The following is a 20593-nucleotide window of genomic DNA, read 5'->3' as shown; positions in this document are numbered from 1 at the left end:
AAAATATTTGAAAGAAGATATCCTTGGGGCTTCCCTTGTGGTCCAGTGGCTAAGGCTCTATGTTCTCAAAGCAGGGAGCCTGGGTTCAATCCCTGATCAGGAAACTAGACCATGCCACAACTAAGACCTGGCAGAGCCAAATAAATATCTAAAAAATAAAAAATAATACATAAAAAATATCCTTATATCTCTTACTATTATGTCTTGTTATCTTGAACAGGAGAGAAGTCACAGGGGATTTTCATTGTCTGTGTCACATATTGCTATATTAGTTTGACTTTTAATTAGAAAAAAAAATTTTAAGAATGTGACATTCTTGTACTATCCAAATCATAGGGAAACTAAACGTTTCCAGAGTATTTGTCCTTTTTGTGCAATTTTCTCCTATTTTGTTTTTTATTTTCCCCATTTTGTCACAAACACAAGTATATTTAAAGTGACCTTCTAGCATAATCTACTTGTACTGTTCCTTAAATGTTTCAATCATTGCATTTTCATTCTTGGAGTGATTCTTGTGCCGTGTGACAGGCATGGTGTAGTGCTGGTATTGGTGACAAGGTCATGGCCATCAGTCTAGAGAGAAGGCAGACAGTTAACAAGTAAATATAAAAACTAGATATATAGACAGTGAGGAGGGGAGAAATGCCAAGAGAAAGAAAGATGTTATTTGAAACTGTTCAATTGTTTCTCCGCCACCAGGTCTCACTTGGGAGGCAAATCGTCTTCTGAAGGAGAAGAGGACCAGAATGTTGAAGGCGGCAAGGTGAAGTTCCTTATGGGATGAATTAGTCTAGGCTGTATTTACTAGGAATTAGAGTTCAGATTTGTTTAAGAAGATTGCACGATGATCCTATGACCTTGCTCTGGAACAGACTCGGTTCAGTTGCAGAGAAACCTAATTTCCTTTCTCCTCCTTCTGAAGTGTTGATGGCTCATCAAGAATGCCTTGGATATCCCACACCTAGATCACCCTGAGTTTTTCAGAGCTCATTTCCTGTAACAAAGGATGCAAGATATTTACAAAAAAAAGATAAGCTAAACTATGAAACATAATCTCTTAGCAATGCTCAGAGTGTATATATGCAGTTTTCCCATCAGTATAATTACCTAAGGATAAAATCCACAAGATCCTTTACAATTTGTCTCCTGATTTTTTTTTTTTCCTGCTTCATAGCTACAGGTATCGTCGATGGAGAAGAGCAACGACCAGAGAAATGAAGAAGTTGAGGGTGCTACAGAGCATTCCGAAAGGGAAATTGAAAATGATGGGGAAGTCACAGCCCAGGAGGACTATGGAGGAAGCCAAGGGGAAATGGAAATGGAAGAGGAATTTGAATTAGAAGAGGAATTAGAATCTGATTTGGAAGCCATGTCCCCTGAAGGGGAAGTCAGTTCTCTAGATCTGGCTTCCTCAGACATCAGTCTTGGGGAGGGACCGAAAGATGAAGTTGACCGCGCACACCCATATGAAGAAGCAAGGAGGGAAATGGGTCTCGAGGACAGAGAGTCTCCCCACCCATCCATATCCACAGGAATGGGGTTCGTCACCACAAAGAGCTCCCAGCAAGTATTAGGCCTGTCTGAGCAAATGAACCAGGTGAGTAGCCTGAGGTCTATAGTGTTTTACTGGTCATGACGTTTGTAAATCTATGTGAGGAACTCAGGGTACACTATAAATAGTTCACATGGCAATGGCTGTTAGAAATGTCTTAGCAAACTTAAGTCTCAGGAGCCACCATCATAGGCCAAGAGTTTCTGGACCCTCCTTTGTGTTCCCAAACCCAAGCTGGAAACATTCCACGTAAGGGCATCCGGGTGTCCAGTCTCCAGAGCAACACCATCCAGTAAAACTCTACATGATAATGAAAATGCTCTCTATCTGCGCCGTCCAGTATGGTAACCATTAGTCACATGTGACACAGAGCACTTAAAATGTGGCCAGGGAGATAGAGAAACTGAACTTTTCGCCTTTTGAGGATTCTAATTAGTTTAAATGTATATATCCAACTGTTATAAGTGGTTACCAGACTGGACAGTGCAGCTGTGGATAATACTAGTTATAGGCTTACTTTTACTTTTTACTTTTAAATCAAGTACACACAGAAAAACTGAGTACCTTACAGAACTTTTTAATCAAGTACACACAGAAAAACTGGAGTACCTTAAAGAACTTTTAAGAATGTTTTTTAAAAGCATTTGACAGTAAATTGCCTCCCAATGTTTTCATACATGTTTTCCACAAACAGCCATGTGATAATTATCAAAATCAATGTGTTACATTACCAAATACACCTCAGGCTTCCTTCACCAAGTGTCCTAGTAATGTGTTTTATAGTAGAGCTCCACTTCAGAATCGCCTGCTGCCTTCAGCTGTATCGTCTCTTTAGTCTTCTCAGTCTGTCCTTGACCTTGATGACCTTGATGCTTTTAAAGGTCCCAGGCCAGCTGTTTTGTAGAATGTCCCTCAGCTTGGTTCTGCCTGGTATTTTCAGGTCTCCAGGTTTAGAATGTCACTGAAGGATGCCATGTTTTTCTGGTGTTCTATCAGGTGGTGCCTCAGTTCAGCTTGTCCATTACTGCTGGGCAAGCCCCCAAATGTCTGGGCTGTAACTCTCTGTGCCAAGACCTTCCTCGCCAGGCCCAGGCCTGATACCTGTGTCTCACCTTGGGGACAGTCTCTGGAACCCACCCTCCTCATTTTGTCCAGACTCATCACTCCATACTGGGTCAACTCCACCTGTTGGCTTTAGGTTTGATTGTTCTAGAAGGGAAGCGAGGGGTAGGGCAGGAAGAGAAGGCATTATATTTATTCATCATGTACTCTGGGCTGGACACTTCCATGCCCTTTACATGTGTTGTCTCAGTGACAACAACCCCATAAGGTGGGAACTATTATTATCCCCATTGCTCAGATTAGGAAACTGAGGAGCCAAAGGACTTCCTGACCTAGAGGCATGCAGCTATGGTGGCAGTCATGCTTGCTCTGAACTGTGAAGTTCCTCCCCACCCTGTGAAAGCTAAAGAGATAATAACTTTAGAGAATCACATGATTCAATATTTGATGTACCATAATTAAGCTTTATGACTACAAATGACAAAAGCATATCAAAACCACTTGTAAGATTTTAACAACTAAACAGTGCCCTCTTTTATGAGATAGCCAGGACCGAGAATTCCCAGATGGTCCAATGGTTAGAACTCTGCACTTTCAGTGCCAAGGGCCTGGGTTCAGTCCCTGATTGGGGAACTAAGATCCTACAAGCCACATGGCACGGCTGAAAAAACAAACAACCAAACACAGCCAGGAGTGTTAAAGCATAGGTCGCTTGCTGAGCTGTGAACCCAGTTTGCATCCTCAAGTTTAGTTTCTAGAAAACTCACCTGGGGGGCTTCTCTGGTGGTCTGGTGGCTGAGACTCTGCCTTCCTGATGCAAGGATCCCAGATTCAATCCCTGGTTGATTCCACATGCTGCATCTAAAGAACCCTCATGACTCAGCTAAGACCCAGAGCAACCAAATAAATAGGTAAATAAATAATTCTTTTTAAAAAGAAGATTGGTATGAGAGAAAAAACAGTATGACTTGGTACCTTAATAAAACCTCTTACTTTATAAGAAAAAGAAAACTCACTGGGAAACAGTCTCCAAATTTGATCAACCAGAAGGGCAGAGACAAACCCTAAGAGAGAACCCTATTTCCCTCCTCCTAGCTCTCAAGTAACTTAACTGTGGAGTGGGAGCTGCTGGGTCATCGGTGTGGTCATTAAGAAAAGCCCTTTCTGGATCCCCCCAGAGGTAGGCTTTGGACTCTGGGCTCCCATGAATGTCACTGTGGTTCGGGATGCCTCAGAAGTCATTTCTAGAAGCAGCATCACCCGAGGAAAAACAGCTGGAAAAAGCAGGAGCTGGGCATTGAGACAGCCCTTGGCTGGCTAGGCGAACTTAAGCAAGGGCTTCAGCCTCCATGAGCTGCTTCCCTTGCAGGAGACAGAAACGCCTGGCATCTACCTTGCAGGGTCCCATGCAGGGTCATTGTCTGCCCTTACTCATGTTCACCAGTTCATCAGCAGCAGTAGTTATTGTCAACGATAATCATTGCAAGAGTCCCCTTTAGAGTTAAAACGGAGCCAGGTGCTTGGGAAAACATTTTCTTATGGAAATGTCCCCAAAGTGAAACCGTTTGAAAGAAGAGAAGAAACAGTTCTCTCAGGAGACCCTGGACAGGGCTCAGGCGTTCAGAAATGCTGTTTACCAGCCTCGGGGAGAACAGTATTTGGGAATAAAGAAACTCACATCCAGCACATGCCCATGCCTCAGTGTTTACACTTTGCTACAGATCTAGATGGGCAGAGACCACTCCTAAATCCCTCATTGGGGTGGAGGCAGGTGTTTTTTGTTTTGACAATTGCAAAAGCCAAATGATATGCAAGCAATTTTCTATTGTTTTACCAACTGTGTTAAATTTTGAACACTGTAATAATCAAATTTGAATAAGGCCTCAGTCCTGACTAAACCCTCATAAATTCAGATTTGGTTGTATTTGCTCTATACAATCCCAGGGAGCGCCCCAGCAGAAGGTCTTTCCTCTGGAGGCTGGGCATCACCTCAGACAGAGCCCGGGGAGCAGCGACACATCCCTGGGTCTTGACGAGCTGCCTCCGGGCACAGAGGTGCCCTTCACCCCGGAGTCAGGTACCACGGGACAGCCCGCTTCCCATCCCCTTCTGTGCAAGGGCTCCCACTCCTTCGCCCCCTGTTACCTTGTTTCCTGTTGGGCTCTGAGCCTAAAGACAAAAATGTCGTTAACAGAAATGGATAAGACACGTGGAACATTTGTTCTGTTCTATCTAATTTAATCCTTTCACTTACCTGGTGAGGAAGGAACTGTTCTCCATTTTACACACCATGAGAGTCATTAAGTAACTTAACCATTTAAGTGGCAGAACCAAGCCTGGACCGAAATCCAGTGACACAGCCCTGGCCTTCTGGTCTCAGAGGGGCGCTTGGCCCTAAACATGTCCCTGTGGGCTGAGTTTTCCATGGTGCTTTCAGGCACATCCCTATCTTTCCACTTGGTTCTGGTATCCCAGTGTTGAGTACGTGAGAAAGCAGATTGGGTTATTTTAGATTGTATATAACCTGATGGGAAGAGCTGACTCATTGGAAAAGACTCTGATGCTGGGAAAGATTGAGGGCCAGAGGAGAAGGGGATGACAGAGGATGAGATGGTTGGATGGCATCACCGACTCAGTGGACATGAGTTTGAGCAAACTCTGGGAGATAGTGCTTAGTGACTAAACAACAACAAGTATCCCATTTGATGGTGGTGTGCAGGTGATTCAGCCAACAAAACCTCACCTCACCTGCAAGTGACATGCAGGCAGCACTCCTCTAAATGAGTTAGAAACCAAACAGGATCTCTCCAGCTCAGGAAGGAAGAAAAGCTGAAACTTGAGCCTCACTGATTGCTTTTCAATCGTATCCATTGTTTTCCTTTAAAAAAAAAAATCTAGTCCATCATTAAGAAGCCCCCTTCCTGTTCATTATTTATGTATTAAAAGGTATCCACAAAATGTGTTTGCTTCTTGTCTACCTTTAAAGTTCCATCATTCCTACAAAATATGTTGAATTAGCTAGTAGAAAATTCATGAGCAGAAGACCCTGTGAATAGTATTGTGAACCCTAACCCAAGGGGGTGCTTTGTCTTTCTCTTTTCCCTCATGTTGCACGAGGCTGGGCATTTAGCTTTCTGATGAACTCCCCCCAGAGAAGCACTCTCTCTATTAACTCCCCAATAACATTTGCTGTTCCCCCCTTACTTGTCCCCCTAGAGCCCGACACCCACCCCAGGGAGGGAGCCGCGTCCTCCTTCCTGGACAGGATCCAGCAGCTAAGCATGGTGGAGGAAGGGGGCCTGGTGGAGACAGTGGAATCTGAGAGCAGCGATGAGGCGGAAGAAGACAGATCCCAGCTGGTGGTCTTGGACCCAGACCACGTAAGACATTCGGGGGTTTTGCTTTTGCCCCACACAGGCGAAGTTGGACTTAGAGACACTGCCGCATTTGCCCTATTCTGCCTGGAGCCTCCACGGCCCACCTTTTACCCAGCAAATGCCGTGCTCTGTTTCATCTGCTCCCCGAATAGATTATCTGCAGGGTTTGGGCTGCCACCGTGTCAAGTGTATTCTCCATTCAGGTTCATTCACTCAGACTCAGCATTTCTTTGTGGTGGGGGCTTCCTGAGCACTGTAGGGTGCTGAGGAGCACCCCGGGGCCTCCGCCCACCTGATGCCAGCAGCGCCGTCTTGGTTGTGATGGCCAGAAATGTCTCCAGACTTTGGGTGGGGGCAAGGTCACCTCCACTGAGAGCCACTGCCTTGCCTCTGGCAAGTGGGAAGGATGGGTCTTGACTGGCACTAAGGTTGCAGTGGGAAATGGGGCTCAAAGTTCATTTGGTGCTGGCATCCAAGGCTCTGCTAATCACTGCCCTTCAGCTCCAGGGATTAAACCAGTACCACCACCCCAGCTCATCCTGTCATTTTGTCAAAATATGCACTCAGGTCCTTCAGTGCCTACAGTGAGACCACAAGTGACTTCTGAAGAATCCTGGGCAGAAGTGGGGAGCACCCAGTATGAAAGTCATTTCTGTCTCCACCCCACCAAGAGCTGTGGCTAAGCCCTGGAGGGGACAGGACAATAACTGGCTTTGCTCTTCCATTGTTCTAGCCCCTGATGATACGATTCCAGGCTGCCCTGAAGAGCTACCTTAACCGGCAGATAGAGAAAATGAGGCTGGAACTTCAAGAACTGGTGCGTACCTGTCCCACCTCCCACTCAGCTGTGCTCCCTCCTGCATCTCCATGACGTAGTTTCTCTCTCTGGTGCAGAGCGTGGCCACCAAGCAAAGCCGAGTCCAGCGGCAGGAGTTAGGGGTGAATCTTTACGGGGTGCAGCAGCACCTGGCCCGCCTGCAGATGCAGCTTGAGAAAAGTCACGACCGCCACTCCATCGCTGCGTGCACGAGGCAGCAGAAGGAGGAGGAGCTGCAGAGGGTGCGCTTGCTCTACGCCAAGACCTGTGAGACTGCCAACGAGGAGCGCAAAAAGCGTAAGGCAGCTCCGCGTCCTTGAAAGTGTCCCCACATGCCACAGAGACCCCAAGGGGATCCTCATCTGCCATCGAATCCCTGAATACCTTTGCAACCGGATGGGGTGGCCCAAGTGCCATCATGACCCCAAGAGGTGTCCCCATGTGCTGTCATGACCCCGCACCACTGTGGGATATCATGAAAGGCAAGATGTGTTCACGTCCTGGAGGCATTCCCATCCTTTTTGGGAAGGAAAGACATGTCTTAAAATGCACCTAATTAGGCAAAGCAGCAAACACTAAAAGCCGGCAGGTTGGGTTTATGGAGTCAAAAGTGGGAGAGGCTGCTGGGCTGCTGGGATGGAAGATAGGGTCTCCAGAAAGCAGGGAGGAGTGGGAATGGGCAGGGTTTAAGCAGGTGGGGAGGTATAGGTGAGGCCAATCCAAAGTGCAGGGACCTATGATCCAGAGCCCTGCAGCCCCAGGCTGTGCAGCGGGTTAAGGGGAGCAGGGGACTCTGGAGCAGAAGAGACCACGGGGCTAGGACTAGCCACTGTTCCTACCAGAGCGAAGCCCTGCACAGAGCGAGGCAGTGGGCCACAGTGAACAGCGTGGTGGCAGCAGATTACTTCAGTTTTTGTGTTTTTCGTGTTTCCGACTTTCTTCGTCGCCTCTGTGTGACTATTATAATGGGGGAAGCAACCTAAAAGAATTTGGAAGAAAACAGAATCACACCTGTATCTCAACTGTCAATGGAAAGAAGCATTTTGGACCCTGAGAAATGTAGGAGAGGATTCTGGACAGAGTTGGGGACGTGCTCACTTAGGGAGCACTCCTCCCTGATTATCACCAAATTAACAGAATTACCAAAAAGAGAAGAGCAGGGCACTCACACTGGAACAGTGGAGCCACATCCTCCAGTTATAACAGAAGTTAGACCAGTTTGAAAGAGGACACAAGTCCCCCACTCCCTCCACAAAGGGGCAGTCAGTGCCCACCAGCACCCTCATCAGAGGCTCAAGCGCAGATGGGCTTCTGGAAAGATCCAGTTGTCTTTATGGACACTGTGTCCTTTCTGGAGGTCACCAGGGAGCAGGAGCAGAGCTTGCTCCACTGAGCAAGGACCCACCTCACAGCACCATTTCTCCCTTCTTTGAACTAAAGAATTTGGGTGATGGTCCCAGCCCTGCCCACCAGGTTCTGCCACTGCCCTGTCCTGTAGGTGAAACATGGGCCTTTGCCTCTGGACAGTGTCTACGGTTGCCCACCTTACCTGGGAGGGAGGTGAAACCCACCAGTCAGTAACCTTCACACCCAAGTGTGAGTCCGCAGCAGCCATCCCCAGACAGGAGAGCAGACCTCTCCACAGACAAGCATCGGGTTCTGTAAACAGAGCATGTGCAACTGGTGTTTGACGTGAGATTTTAGAGGCTATCTCACCAGTCAAATGGAAAACAACTATTAGAGAAAAGGACACTCAGAATTAAAAAATAGAATCATCATCCCCCCCTCGGAGAAGGCAATGGCACCCCACTCCAGTACTGTTGCCTGGAAAATCCCATGGACGGAGGAGCCTGGAAGGCTGCAGTCCATGGGGTCGCTAAGAGTCGGACACAACTGAGCGACTTCACTTTCACTTTTCACTTTCATGCACTGGAGAAGGAAATGGCAACCCACTCCAGTGTTCTTGCCTGGAGAATCCCAGGGACAGAGGAGCCTAGTGGGCTGCCGTCTATGGGGTCGCACAGAGTCGGACACGACTGAAGCAACTTAGCAGCAGGAGCAGCAGCAGCAGCAACATCCCCCCCTCCCCAAAAAAGTACGAAATAGATAAATCAGCACTGCTGAAAATTGAACAACTGAATTTGTATCCTAAAAGTCCAGTGTGAGGAATTCTATCCAGAATTCAGAGCAAAAACCCAAAGTGATGGACATTCTGAGAAAGAGATAAAAGACATGGATGTAGGTCTGGTAAAGTCAGCACCCATAACTTAGAAATTCCAGGAGATTAGGGGCATTAACCAATGACATCAGAGGAAAACGTTTGCATGAGTTCAAGAAAGATGAATTTTCAGGTGTAAAGACTCATGTAGGGCCAGGTGGGTGGAAGAAAAAATAAACATGCCCAGACATAGTTGGTGAAATTTTTAAATTCCAAAGTTAAAAGGAGGGAAATGCCATAGGATTACAGACAGGACAAAACCAGACGTTCCCTATGTTATTCAACCCTCCAGAGGGTGGAAATTTTGGGAAATTCTTCCCAGGCTTGTTTTATAATTCTCAGTATAATCCTTACTGGAAAAAGCTTACAGTGTACAAAAACATAGTGATCCTACTTACATGATATGAAAATCCTAAATAAAATATTAGCAAATATTAAACTTTTGCTCAGCAACAAAAGATTAAGTTCAGCAATATATGAAAAGAAAAAAATAGCTCCTAGTGAAGAAGGGCTTAATTCTGGAATAATTTGAAATTAGGAAATCTACTGATTCATTGCACTTTTTTATTAAAGGAGAGAGAACAAAAAGGTTTTCTGGGTGGATGCCCAGTGGATATTTGAATAAAACTCATTATTCATCCTAAACTAGGGTAGAAGGAAATTTCTTTGTAAGTGTTTATCAGCAACTAATAAGACAGTTTTACTCAGTGGAAAGCCCTGGAGTGATCATAGCTAAGGTAAGGAATGAGATGAGGATACACTGTTTTGGACGTTCCAGCTATGAAAGTAAACAGAAAATATAAACAGAGTATAGATTCTGGATATGACATCATGAAACTCATTCTCCACCAATGGTATGATTGTTTACCTAGAAGATTCAAGATTACTGTTGAAAAAGAAGCAAATAAAAGCAATAAGAAATCTATAAAGTAACTGAATACCAGAGTTATAATTTTCTTTTCTGCCAGTCATATCCGATTATGATTTATTAATGTAATTTAAAAAATCTCATCCATGATAGCTATAACAGCCATAAAATACTTAGGAATAAGTCTAATAAGAAGCAAGTGAACCAGACTTCCCTGGTGGTCCAGCGGTTAAGAATCCATCTGCCCAGGCAGGGGACATGGGTTAGATCCCTGGCCCTGGAGGATCCCACATGCACTGGGGCAACTAAGCCTGTGCCACAGTGACTGAGCCCGCACACCCTGAAGCCCGTGCTCTGCAACAAGAGGAGCCATCACAATGAGAAACCCACACACCACAACTAGAAAAGGCCCACACACAGCAAGGAAGACCCAGCGCAGCCAAATCAATCAATCAATAAAAAGAAGCAAGTGAACCTGTCTGAAGAAAAACAATAAAACTTTACTAAAGGATATAAAACATTTAAATAAATGAAACAGTCATGATTATAATGGGATGGGAGGATGCACAGTATATAAATGTTATTTCTCTAAATTAACAAGCATTTCACTGCAAGTCCAGTTAAAATCCACAATGGGATGTTTGGGCGAGCTTGAATTTATTTAACATAGTTATTTATTATTTTTGAGGAGTAATACAAAATTGAAGCTCTCTGGAGTCTCCCTCTGGGCCAGTCCAGCCTCCTCTGCAGAGTCACAATTGTATTATTGATTCTTGTATATTCTTTTAAAGATATTTTTGCATATAAAAGCAAAGTTATAAGGGTGTGGTATTTTTTTCTATTTTTTTAAACAAGTAGCTGTGTACTATGCCCACCACTCTGTTCCTTGCTTTTTCCCCCTTATCAATGCTTGCTAGAAATTATTCCAGAGCAATACCTTAAAAATTCTCCATTCTCAACAAATCGATTTTCAAGATCACTTGGAACACTAAATGCGTAAGAATATCCAAGAAAATTTTGAAAAAGAAGTGTAATGAGGGAATATTGTCCTAACAGGTATCAAAGCACTGTATCAATCTACAGCAATAGAAACAAAATGGCTCAAGGGAAAAAAAAAGGGCAAATAGATCAATGGTGCAGAGTAGGGAGTTCCAGGAAGTTTACTCTGGAATCTATCTATTTACTGCAAATTGAATGTACAGATTACACTTTAAAATCACTAAATATTTTCGCTCATTTGACCATCCAAAAAGGAACACTTAGACTCCTATTTCATGCTAAGCAAAGCCTGTTGACCCTGCATATCTTTCCGACTTCCTTTTCTAACACCAGGTCAAGAAAACTCTGCTTCTAGAGGACTCACCTGCTGAGGTCAGGCCCGTCCGATAATTACCCTTTTTGCCACAAAACACAACCTGATCTCAGGAGTAACACCAGGGCAGAGCTCATGGGTGCTTTTCAAGACTCTACCCACCCTGTCTTATTACATGAAGGGCCCTTCAAAGCCTAATAGGTAAAAGACTACTATCCTGCTCTAGAAGAAGGGGTGATGGTATGAGCAGGCAAGTCAAAGAAGGAAAAGGACAGCCGGTCTTCATACTGTGAAAACAGACTTGATTTCACTAATGTTCAAAGAATACAAATTAAAAAGAATATTTGAGCACTTCCCTAATGGTCTAGTGGTAAGAATCTGCCTGTCAATGCAGGGGACATGGGTTCTATCCCTGGTCTGGGAAGATCCCACATGCTGTGGGGCAACTTAGTCCCTGAGCCACAACGACTGAACCCACAGGCCCTAAAGCCCATGCTCCGCAACAGAGAAGCCACTGCCATGAGAAGCCCAAGCACCGCAGCTAGAATGCAGCCCCCGCTCGCCGCAACTAGAGAAAGCCTGCTTGCAGCAATGGTGACCCAGTGCAGGCAAAGATAAAATAAATGAATAAAATTTTTTTAATTAAAAAAAAATTTGAAATATTGGCTCTCAGTCACTCAGCCAGAAAAGAAGGAAAGAGGGGGCAGAAGTGAGTGCCCTGGAGGAAGGGTGGGCAAGCTCCCTGATTCAGGTAGGGTGGGTTATTCAGTGCTGTCTGCCATAGCAAAGGGCCATAGGCCGGGCGACTTGAGCAATAGAAGTTTGCTTTCTTGTAATTCTGGAGGCCAGATGTACAAGATCAAGGTGTTGGCAGGGTGGTTCTACCTGAGGCCAATCTCCTGGGCTTGTGGACAGTCATTGTCTCCCTGTGTCCACACAGGAGCCCATCCACTGTGTGTCTATGTCCTAACCTCCTCTTCTCCTAAAGAAAGACACCAGTCATTCTGGCCCACCCTAGTGACCTCATTTTACCTTAATGACCTCTTTAAAGACCCTCTCCCCAGATACATTCCTACAGTCCACCCAGCAACCACTCTTTCTACAAAACTCCCCCCTCTTTTCCCTGTACCCCCTCCGTTCCACTCCCCTATAATTCTTATCCACATGGGACCCAAAGAATTCCCTAGTGTTAGAGTGTTTAAATCATCTTGGATGTTAAAAAAAAATGTGTTTGTCAAGTTTAAGTCCATCCTTCAGAAACACCTGACTCTAATATGATATTCACCCAGCAGCCTTTCGATCTATAAATCGATTTTCCATTTGGATCTACACACTGAATAAGGAACGCTCTACGCCAGTGAACAGTTACTGGTGGAAGTCTATCTCCCTAAATAAGCTGATGTTCTAGCTTATAAATCCATCTCATGAGAGTTTTGTTACAAGGAACCCATACTTCAGTGGTGTTCAGCCCACCCTTCAGGCTGGTTTTTCTCCCAGGAGATTTAGGACTGAACCTGATGTTGCCAACTCCATGTGGTAAGAAATCTGTAAAATTCACACAAGGCCTCATAACCTTGACACTGTTTCAAAACATCCTTGGACATGAAGAATCTCTAACATGTGGTGGGAGTTGGAGAGCATGTTGCAATTGATGGGCATCAGTTCAGTTCAGTCGCTCAGTTATGTCCAACTCTTTGTGACCTCATGGACTACAGCACGACAGGGCTCCCTGTCCATCACCAACTCCCGGAGTTTACTCAAACTCATGTCCATTGAGTCAGTGATACCATCCAGCCATCTCATCCTCTATCATCCCCTCCTTTTGCCTTCAATCTTTCCCAGCATCAGGGTGTTTTCCAAGAGTCAGTTCTTTGCATCAGGTGGCCAAAGTATTGGAGTTTCAACTTCAACATCAGTCCTTCAATGAATATTCAGGACTGACTTCCTTTAGAATGGACTGGTTGGATCTCCTTGCAGTCCAAGGAACTCTCAAGAGTCTTTTCCAACAATGCGGTTCAAAAGCATCAATTCTTCGGTACTCAGCTTTCTTTATAGTCCAACTCTCACATCCGTACATGACTACTGGAAAAACCATAGCCTTGACTAGACGGACCTTTGTTGGCAAAGTAATGTCTCTGCTTTTTAATATGCTGTGTAGGTTGTTATATATTCTGTCTCTCCACCTATTAATAGACTGTAAGGTCTTTGATGGCATGGTCTGGGTCTTTGTAGTTTTAAGGCTGTTTCTCAGGCCCATCCCACAGTGGGGGGAGGAGTGCTGCGTCTGTGTTGGTCTGTGTGCAGTGTTGGGACACCCTCCCCCTCTCTTCCCAGTGGCAGCTCTGCAAACCGAGATGGAGACCCTGGCTCTGCATCTCTTCTACATGCAGAACATAGACCAGGATGTGCGTGATGACATCCAAGTGATGAAGCAAGTCGTGAAGAAGTCAGAAGCCCAGCGCATGCGGGCTGAGCTGGAGAAGAAGCAGCAGGTATTCTGCAAAGATGATGCCCACGTGACGATGGCTACACCTTGGATTTCCCAGTCAGCCTTGCCCCTGTTTGAACACCACAGCCCTGGGGGAGCCGTGTCCAGCCTGGGATCGCTGACATGGGTCTGAGTTGGTGGGGACCAACCATGCATCTTATCCCTTATCATCTCACCATGCATCTTATCTCTGCCCTTCTAGGACCTGCACGTGGACCGGCTGACCACCCGAGCCAACCAGCTGGAAGAACAAACCTCCCTGTTCGAGGCCCAGTACCATGCACAGGCTAAAGACACTCAGATGCTCAGGAAAGCAGTGAGTGAGGTACGCATCACCCACGCCATCTGGCAGTGCCCGGGAAGTGCCTGCATGCCTGCTGAGAGGCTGACTGAGCCCTCAGTTAGCAGGCCCACCCCCTGCACATCTGTCTGTCCTCATAAGCATCTCAGAGCATCTGACTGACTCACGGTGATGATACCAGCTGACTGATGGCCAGTATTCTTACTCTCATTGTAGCAGTGATACACTAGAAGATGTCCCAAGAGCTGGGACATTCTGTCCTGCTTGCTGGGACATCCTTAGCAAGCTTCTTAGCAACAGCAGACCTCTTTCAAGGAGAGCTGAAGTTTCCCTAACCATTCTCAGCCTGGACTGCTGGCACACCTGGGCAGTGCCCACATCTCCATTCCATGGCGAGTAAGAGAGAGCCCAGGCTCAATGCAACGCCAAGTTCAGTGACTGGCACTGGAAACCAAAATTGCTGTCGCTTTTTAATCTGTGAATCACCATCTTTCTTCATACGTGCAGTGACGGCATGAAAGAAACAACACAGTTTCACTGAAGGAAAGACAAATGGGTGGGCTTGAACAAACAAACAAATATACCTGAGTCCACATGGGAAAGTGCCCAGTTCTCACCAACCTGTGAGTATACTTAATCTAGAATGAATGCCCATCAGAATCTCGGCAGAGGGAAGCTTTTTAGTTAACAAAGCAATTCTTAACTTTACCTAAAATATAAATTCAGAGGACTAGCAGAGAAGTGTCCAGGGAGGAAAGTTCATGAAGCCTGTTTGCCCAGAAATGACAGGTTTTCTGAGACATGAGACTTTCTAGGCTAACACCAGGGGAGTCCAGGACAAACCAGGATGGTGGGTCCCCCCCTAACATTAAATACTATAAAGCCCAAGTGGCTAAAATAATGACTTACTGGAATCAGGGACAGACAGGTAGGCTGTAGGAGCCTGTGAGAGAGCCCAGAATCAAGGAAACGTTTGCATAGAAATTTCATGGATTGTAAATTAACGGAGAGCAAGTGAGTTATGCACCCAGTGGTGTTGGGACATTTGGTTAATCATTTGGGGGAAAAAATCACATCTTTTCCTCATACCACACACTAAAACAAACTCCACATGGGATCAGCTATTGAAATGAGGGAAGCTATACCAGAAGAAAGAAAAAGAAATATTTGTAGAGTCCTGGGCTGAAGAGGGCTTTCTAAGCATAATACCAGTAAGTTTGGTGGTGTAAAGAGATTTTGAAAATCAGTCCAGAATCTGCCACGCACATTTCTGCTCTGTGCTGATCACACACACACACACACACACACACACACACACACACACGACGCTGTCATTTTTCTTCCATTGCGTCTTTCTGTGTCTCCCACCGCTCCCTGCTGGCTGTGTCCTGCCAGGACAGGGCCATCCTACGTTTGTTCATCCTGCCTTTCTGCACCCAGAAGCAGGGGGCTGGGGGAGGGTGGGGGCCGTGGCAGGTGCACCACAGACACTGATGACAGACGAGGGCAGGGCAGGGGTTTTCCCAACCAAATTGGAGAAGATGAGCAAGGCAAGGGAAGCAGGGCTCCTGCACTGATAGTAGGGGTGCAGCGTGCCTTCATCAGGATCTTTATTCAAGGGCAGTATTGCACCACATGTCACAGGCACCCACCCCGTGCCCTAGCACACTCTCCCGAAATATCACTGTTCAGCCTTCATTCCAGGGAAAATGGGCATGCAAATTAACTTTTTGCACATTAAATACTCAGTGAAGAAAATGAATAGAGAGTCCCTGGGGACACAGTGCTGTGTGTGATAGCAAAGAAAGTCCCAAGAAGAGGATGTTGGTTAAACAAATTATGATATATCCATACAGTAGAGGACTATCTCACCAATAAAATATTTGCTGACATGGAAACCCATTCACAATATGCTACTTTTAAATACTAAGTTATAAAACAATAATAGAATGTGATTGCATACGCACCGGCAAATACAACACACACACACACACACACACACACACACACAGAGGAAGATAACATCAGGGTGATAGAAATGTAAACTTCAAATAATGGGATTATTTTTATTTTCTTTTTGCTTATTTACATATTCTAATTTGCATAGAACGAACACTTTTTTTTTAATGGGGACTGTGTTTAAAACATTTAAACACCGAATTCAGCTCAGTCTTTACATCTCAGCCTGTACCATGGTCAACAAGCCCTTGTCTGGCAGATTGGGGAGCTCCGTGGGAGGGCACCTGCCTCTGACTGACCGTCCCCACTGAGCCCAGCCTGGGGAGGAGCCCAGCAGTTTTGGCTCCTTCTGCCTCAGCCGGGTACCATTGGTGCACAAGCTGGTCCATGCCACAGAAGGGGCTTCTCAGTTAATAACTTACCCAGATCCGGAAATGTCTCAGCAGTCGTGGTATAATTGACTCACCACTTTATGCTCTATAATGGTAACGAATAGACGATTTCTTAAAGCCCTGACGACAGGAGTAGGATTCCCCAGTGCAACGCCTCCTTTCACATCCAGCTCTGCCCTCTTATCCCTGTGAGTGTTCGAGGCCGCTCTGACCTCCTCCCGTGTCTACCATGCACGTCCCGCAAGAGCAGAGGCTGATCGGACTCAGCACCTCCACTAAGATGCTCGTGGCCTAAAGAGGGCCTCCCCCGAGCCCTCACCCTGTGCCCCTTCCAAGAATCAGCATGAGGCCAAACTGCTAGGAGTGCAGTGATTCCCCTGGAATGACACATAAGGACATTCATGAGACCCAGCACTTGGGGTCGAGCTGAGTGTGCTGGGCCTACAGGCACCGTCCCGTCTGATCTGATGGCCCCAGCGTGTGGGTACTGTTATTGCTCCCGTGTCACAGCTGGGGCTCAAGGCTCAGGCAAGTGTTGGATGGGCCTTTTGAGCCGTGTTTAATTTCACGTGCGTCCTTCTGTTGCTGCATATAAAGCAAAGCTAGGGTCACGGAGGAGGAAGGTGATTTGGGAAGCTCGGGGCTCTCTGACGTCCTTTTGGGGGCTCTGAGCTTAATGACGTGAGACCAACGTCCACGTAACCTCAACTCTCCCTTGCAGGCCTGCACGGAAATAGAGGCCATCCACATGGAGAAGAAGCACATCCTGCAGCAGTGGGCCACCAGCCTGGGGGGCATGAAACATCGCGACGAGGCTCACAGGACCATCCAGGAGGCGCTCAGGTACGGGCGGCCCTGCTGGTTGCCACAGAGGCAGGCCAGGCGTCTCGGGGCCACAGGCAGGGCCCTGGATGGAGCGGTGGGAGAACTCATGACATGTGGGAACTCGGAGGCGGGTGCAAAGTGGACTCCATGCCCGCCTCCTCCCAGGCGAGCACGGAGAGCCTGTCCCCGGCTCTCCTGGGACAAAGGGGTGCACCTGCAGCCCTGCGGCCCCAATTTCCGTTCTTGAAACCCCCCCTTATTGTTCACCCAGATTTCAGTGTTTTTTAAATCCTTTCAAACTTTCCGTGGCACCGGGAGCTGCAAAGCTTTCATGCTCAGATTTCCTGGGAGGATTAAGGAGAAACAGTGAGAGAGAGAGGGAAAGAAAAAGGGGTATTTATCTTGGAGAGATAAAGGTGTCCCTTTGATTTGCAGTTTCACCACCTGTGTGCAGAAACTTCACCCTTCTTCTATTGTTCTGCCGAGGGCTGAGTTCCAACCGAAATCCTGCTTTAATCTCCCCGAAAAGGGAAGGAAGAGGCCCCGCCTGGCATTCCCCCCTCACTTCTAGCAAGGGCTGGACGTGCACCCTGGGTGGGGTGCTGGAGACTGGGGCTTCCACCATTGCCTTAGTTCCCCAAACCAGCAGGATGCTTGGGGCCCACGTGTGGAAACAGGTCCTGGAGGGAACGCATCATAGCTCAACCCAGCCCTCAGCGTGCAGCCTGGCAGTGAGCTGTGCCCAGGAGAGGCCTGCTGACCACGGGGAGGAGGGCTTGGGTTGCTTTGCCAGTCCCATGGCATGGCCTCTGGTAGCCCAACAGCTAGGAGAGACGTTCCTTCTCAGTCTTGTGATTAAGAAAAACAAAAATGGAGGCATATACCTATGACTTTTTAAAACAAGCCACATTTATGTGGGTAATACCAGACTAAAAATACTCATTTCCGTCCCTGAGTCGATGATAGAAAGACAAAGGGAGGCCTTCCCTGGAGGCCCAGTGGTTAAGTGGTTAAGGATCCGCCTGCCAGTGCGGGGGACACGGGTTTGATCTCTGCTCTGGGAAGATCCCACGTGCCTCAGGGCAGCTAAGCCCATGTGCCACAACTATGTAGCAGGTGCTCTAGAGCCCATGAGCCGCACCTACTGATGCCCGTGTGACCTAGAGCCCGTGCTCTGCAACAAGAGAAGCCACCCCAGTGAGAAGGCCGTGCGCTGCAGCAAAGAGTAGTCCCCCCTCTCTGCAGCTAGAGAAAACCCACTCAGCAATAAAGTTCCAGCACAGCCAGAACTAAATGAATGAATGTTTAAAATCTGAAATAAGTAAATAAATTTTTTAAAAAAGAAAGCCAGAGGGAGAATCATAGAATTATCCAGGCAAAGTCTAGCTAAAAATCTGCCTTCCCTTTGAACACGCAGGTGAGGAACCAGACTGTCTCGGGGCTATGGGCTTGGGCTGACCCCTGCCTGGCCCCCGCCGGGGCTGCTGGTCTACCTGCTCCCGCTGTGTCTGTCGACTGAGTGCTGCCCCATGTTTGGTGAGCAGAGGCCTTGGCTAGTGAGCAGTTTTTGCCTCTTGCCTAACACTGACCCTGAGTAAGGTCAAGGCTGAGTCTCATGGCCTGTGGACTCCCCCACACAGGGACCTCCAGAGTTCAGGGGGACACGCTGCGCTTAGCCCAGCACTCTGTGTCTCCAGGACTAACGTGGATGCCCTCTACAACCCTCCTCCTGACCTTATCCCCTCCACTCCCCCCGGCTGTTCCTACCTGTCCTCTAAGGCATGGCTTGACGGTCACTCCTTTTCTTTTTTCTTGTTTTGAAATTCAGTATTTTGAATAGATAACACAGTGACTTGGTCTAAACTATCTGTAGACTCATATTCAGTGAGGTCAATAGGCCCATGTCCTCCATGGTCTGCTTCCCCTTCCCACACACACACTCCTCCTGGTTTCCTGGGTCTCCATCCCTAGGTCATCCACGACAGCGAAAGAGACTGCACAAATTCGCCTCCTTCACTTTCCCATTCGTGCCATGTTCTGTGCCTGCTCTTTTCATTCCGCTGCGTGTCCTGGAGATCTTCCCAAATCGAAACACACCGGCTGTTTGTTCCTTCTTTTCCTGCCGCACACCTTCTGATGGACTCAAGGTTATCCACATGCCTTTCCCGTCACAATATTGCTGTACAGAGTCACATCCAGGGCGATTATAGTCTATATCATTCTGTATAATTATGTTCCCTATCAAGCCGGGAAGTTCTGGATTCCAGGGTACGCACTCGGCAGGCTGGATGGGGATTTCCCAGGAGGGCTGAGACGATAACACCTCCCCCAGCAGTGTTCCAAAGCCCCCTCCCTGACAACTGAGCACATGTTCGACTGTGCTGATCTCATTGATGAGAAAAATGACATCATGTGTTTATAACAGGTGCCCATCGAATGTTCATTTTAGCAACACACACCTCCCCTAACAACAATTCATGGGGCACTAGTTCTGGCTCAGCTGGCCTTCCTGCAACCCCAGATACATCAGCCATGGAGGAGGGAGGCCTCCTTTCAAATGTGTTGACCGCACACGATGCTGTGAGAATTGTGACCTGTGATTGCAGGGCTGCATCCAGATAGGTGTGAAGGAGGGAATCTGAGACTAACCAAAGTCAGTTCAGTTCAGTTCAGTTCAGTCGCTCAGTCGTGTCCGACTCTTTGCGACCCCATGAAGGCACGCCAGGCCTCCCTGTCCATCACCATCTCCCGGAGCTCACTCAGACTCACGTCCATCGAATCCGTGATACCATCCAGCCATCTCATCCTGGGTCGTCCCCTTCTCCTCCTGCCCCCAATCCCTCCCAGCATCAGAGTCTTTTCCAATGAGCCAACTCTTTGCATGAGGTGTTCAAAGTACTGGAGCTTCAGCTTTAGCATCATTCCTTCCAAAGAAATCCCAGGGTTGATCTCCTTCAGAATGGACTGGTTGGATCTCCTTGCAGTCCAAGGGACTCTCAAGAGTCTTCTCCAACACCACAGTTCAAATGCATCAATTCTTCGGCGCTCAGCCTTCTTCACAGTCCAACTCTCACATCCATACACGACCACAGGAAAAACCATAGCCTTGACTAGACGGACCTTAGTCGGCAAAGTAATGTCTCTGCTTTTGAATATACTATCTAGGTTGCTCATAACTTTTCTTCCAAGGAGTAAGCGTCTTTTAATTTCATGGCTGCAGTCACCATCTGCAGTGATTTTGGAGCCCAAAAACAAAGTCTGACACTGTTTCTACTGTTTCCCCATCTATTTCCCATGAAGTGATGGGACCAGATGCCATGATCTTCATTTTCTGAATGTTGAGCTTTAAGCCAACTTTTCCACTCTGCTCTTTCACTTTCATCAAGAGGCTTTTTAGCTCCTCTTCACTTTCTGCCATAAGG

General features: G+C 47.0%; 1 protein-coding gene across 1 annotated transcript in view; it reads left to right on the top strand.

Annotated features, from left to right (window-relative positions):
• Nucleotides 1-20593, top strand: part of CCDC40 (coiled-coil domain 40 molecular ruler complex subunit) — a 45097-nt gene that overhangs the window by 1511 nt on the left and 22993 nt on the right. The window contains exons 3-11 of the mRNA XM_069543838.1: nucleotides 700-763; nucleotides 1175-1597; nucleotides 4559-4691; nucleotides 5831-5994; nucleotides 6725-6808; nucleotides 6886-7105; nucleotides 13541-13698; nucleotides 13897-14019; nucleotides 17068-17189. Coding sequence (XP_069399939.1) covers nucleotides 700-763; nucleotides 1175-1597; nucleotides 4559-4691; nucleotides 5831-5994; nucleotides 6725-6808; nucleotides 6886-7105; nucleotides 13541-13698; nucleotides 13897-14019; nucleotides 17068-17189 — 1491 coding nt within the window. The remainder of the gene's footprint in view (nucleotides 1-699; nucleotides 764-1174; nucleotides 1598-4558; nucleotides 4692-5830; nucleotides 5995-6724; nucleotides 6809-6885; nucleotides 7106-13540; nucleotides 13699-13896; nucleotides 14020-17067; nucleotides 17190-20593) is intronic.

The sequence above is a fragment of the Ovis canadensis genome, chromosome 11 (assembly GCF_042477335.2).
Source record: "Ovis canadensis isolate MfBH-ARS-UI-01 breed Bighorn chromosome 11, ARS-UI_OviCan_v2, whole genome shotgun sequence".
Lineage (NCBI taxonomy): Eukaryota > Metazoa > Chordata > Mammalia > Artiodactyla > Bovidae > Ovis > Ovis canadensis.
The sequence above is the reverse complement of the archived record's forward strand: the minus strand, read 5'-3'. Positions and strand labels throughout refer to the sequence as shown.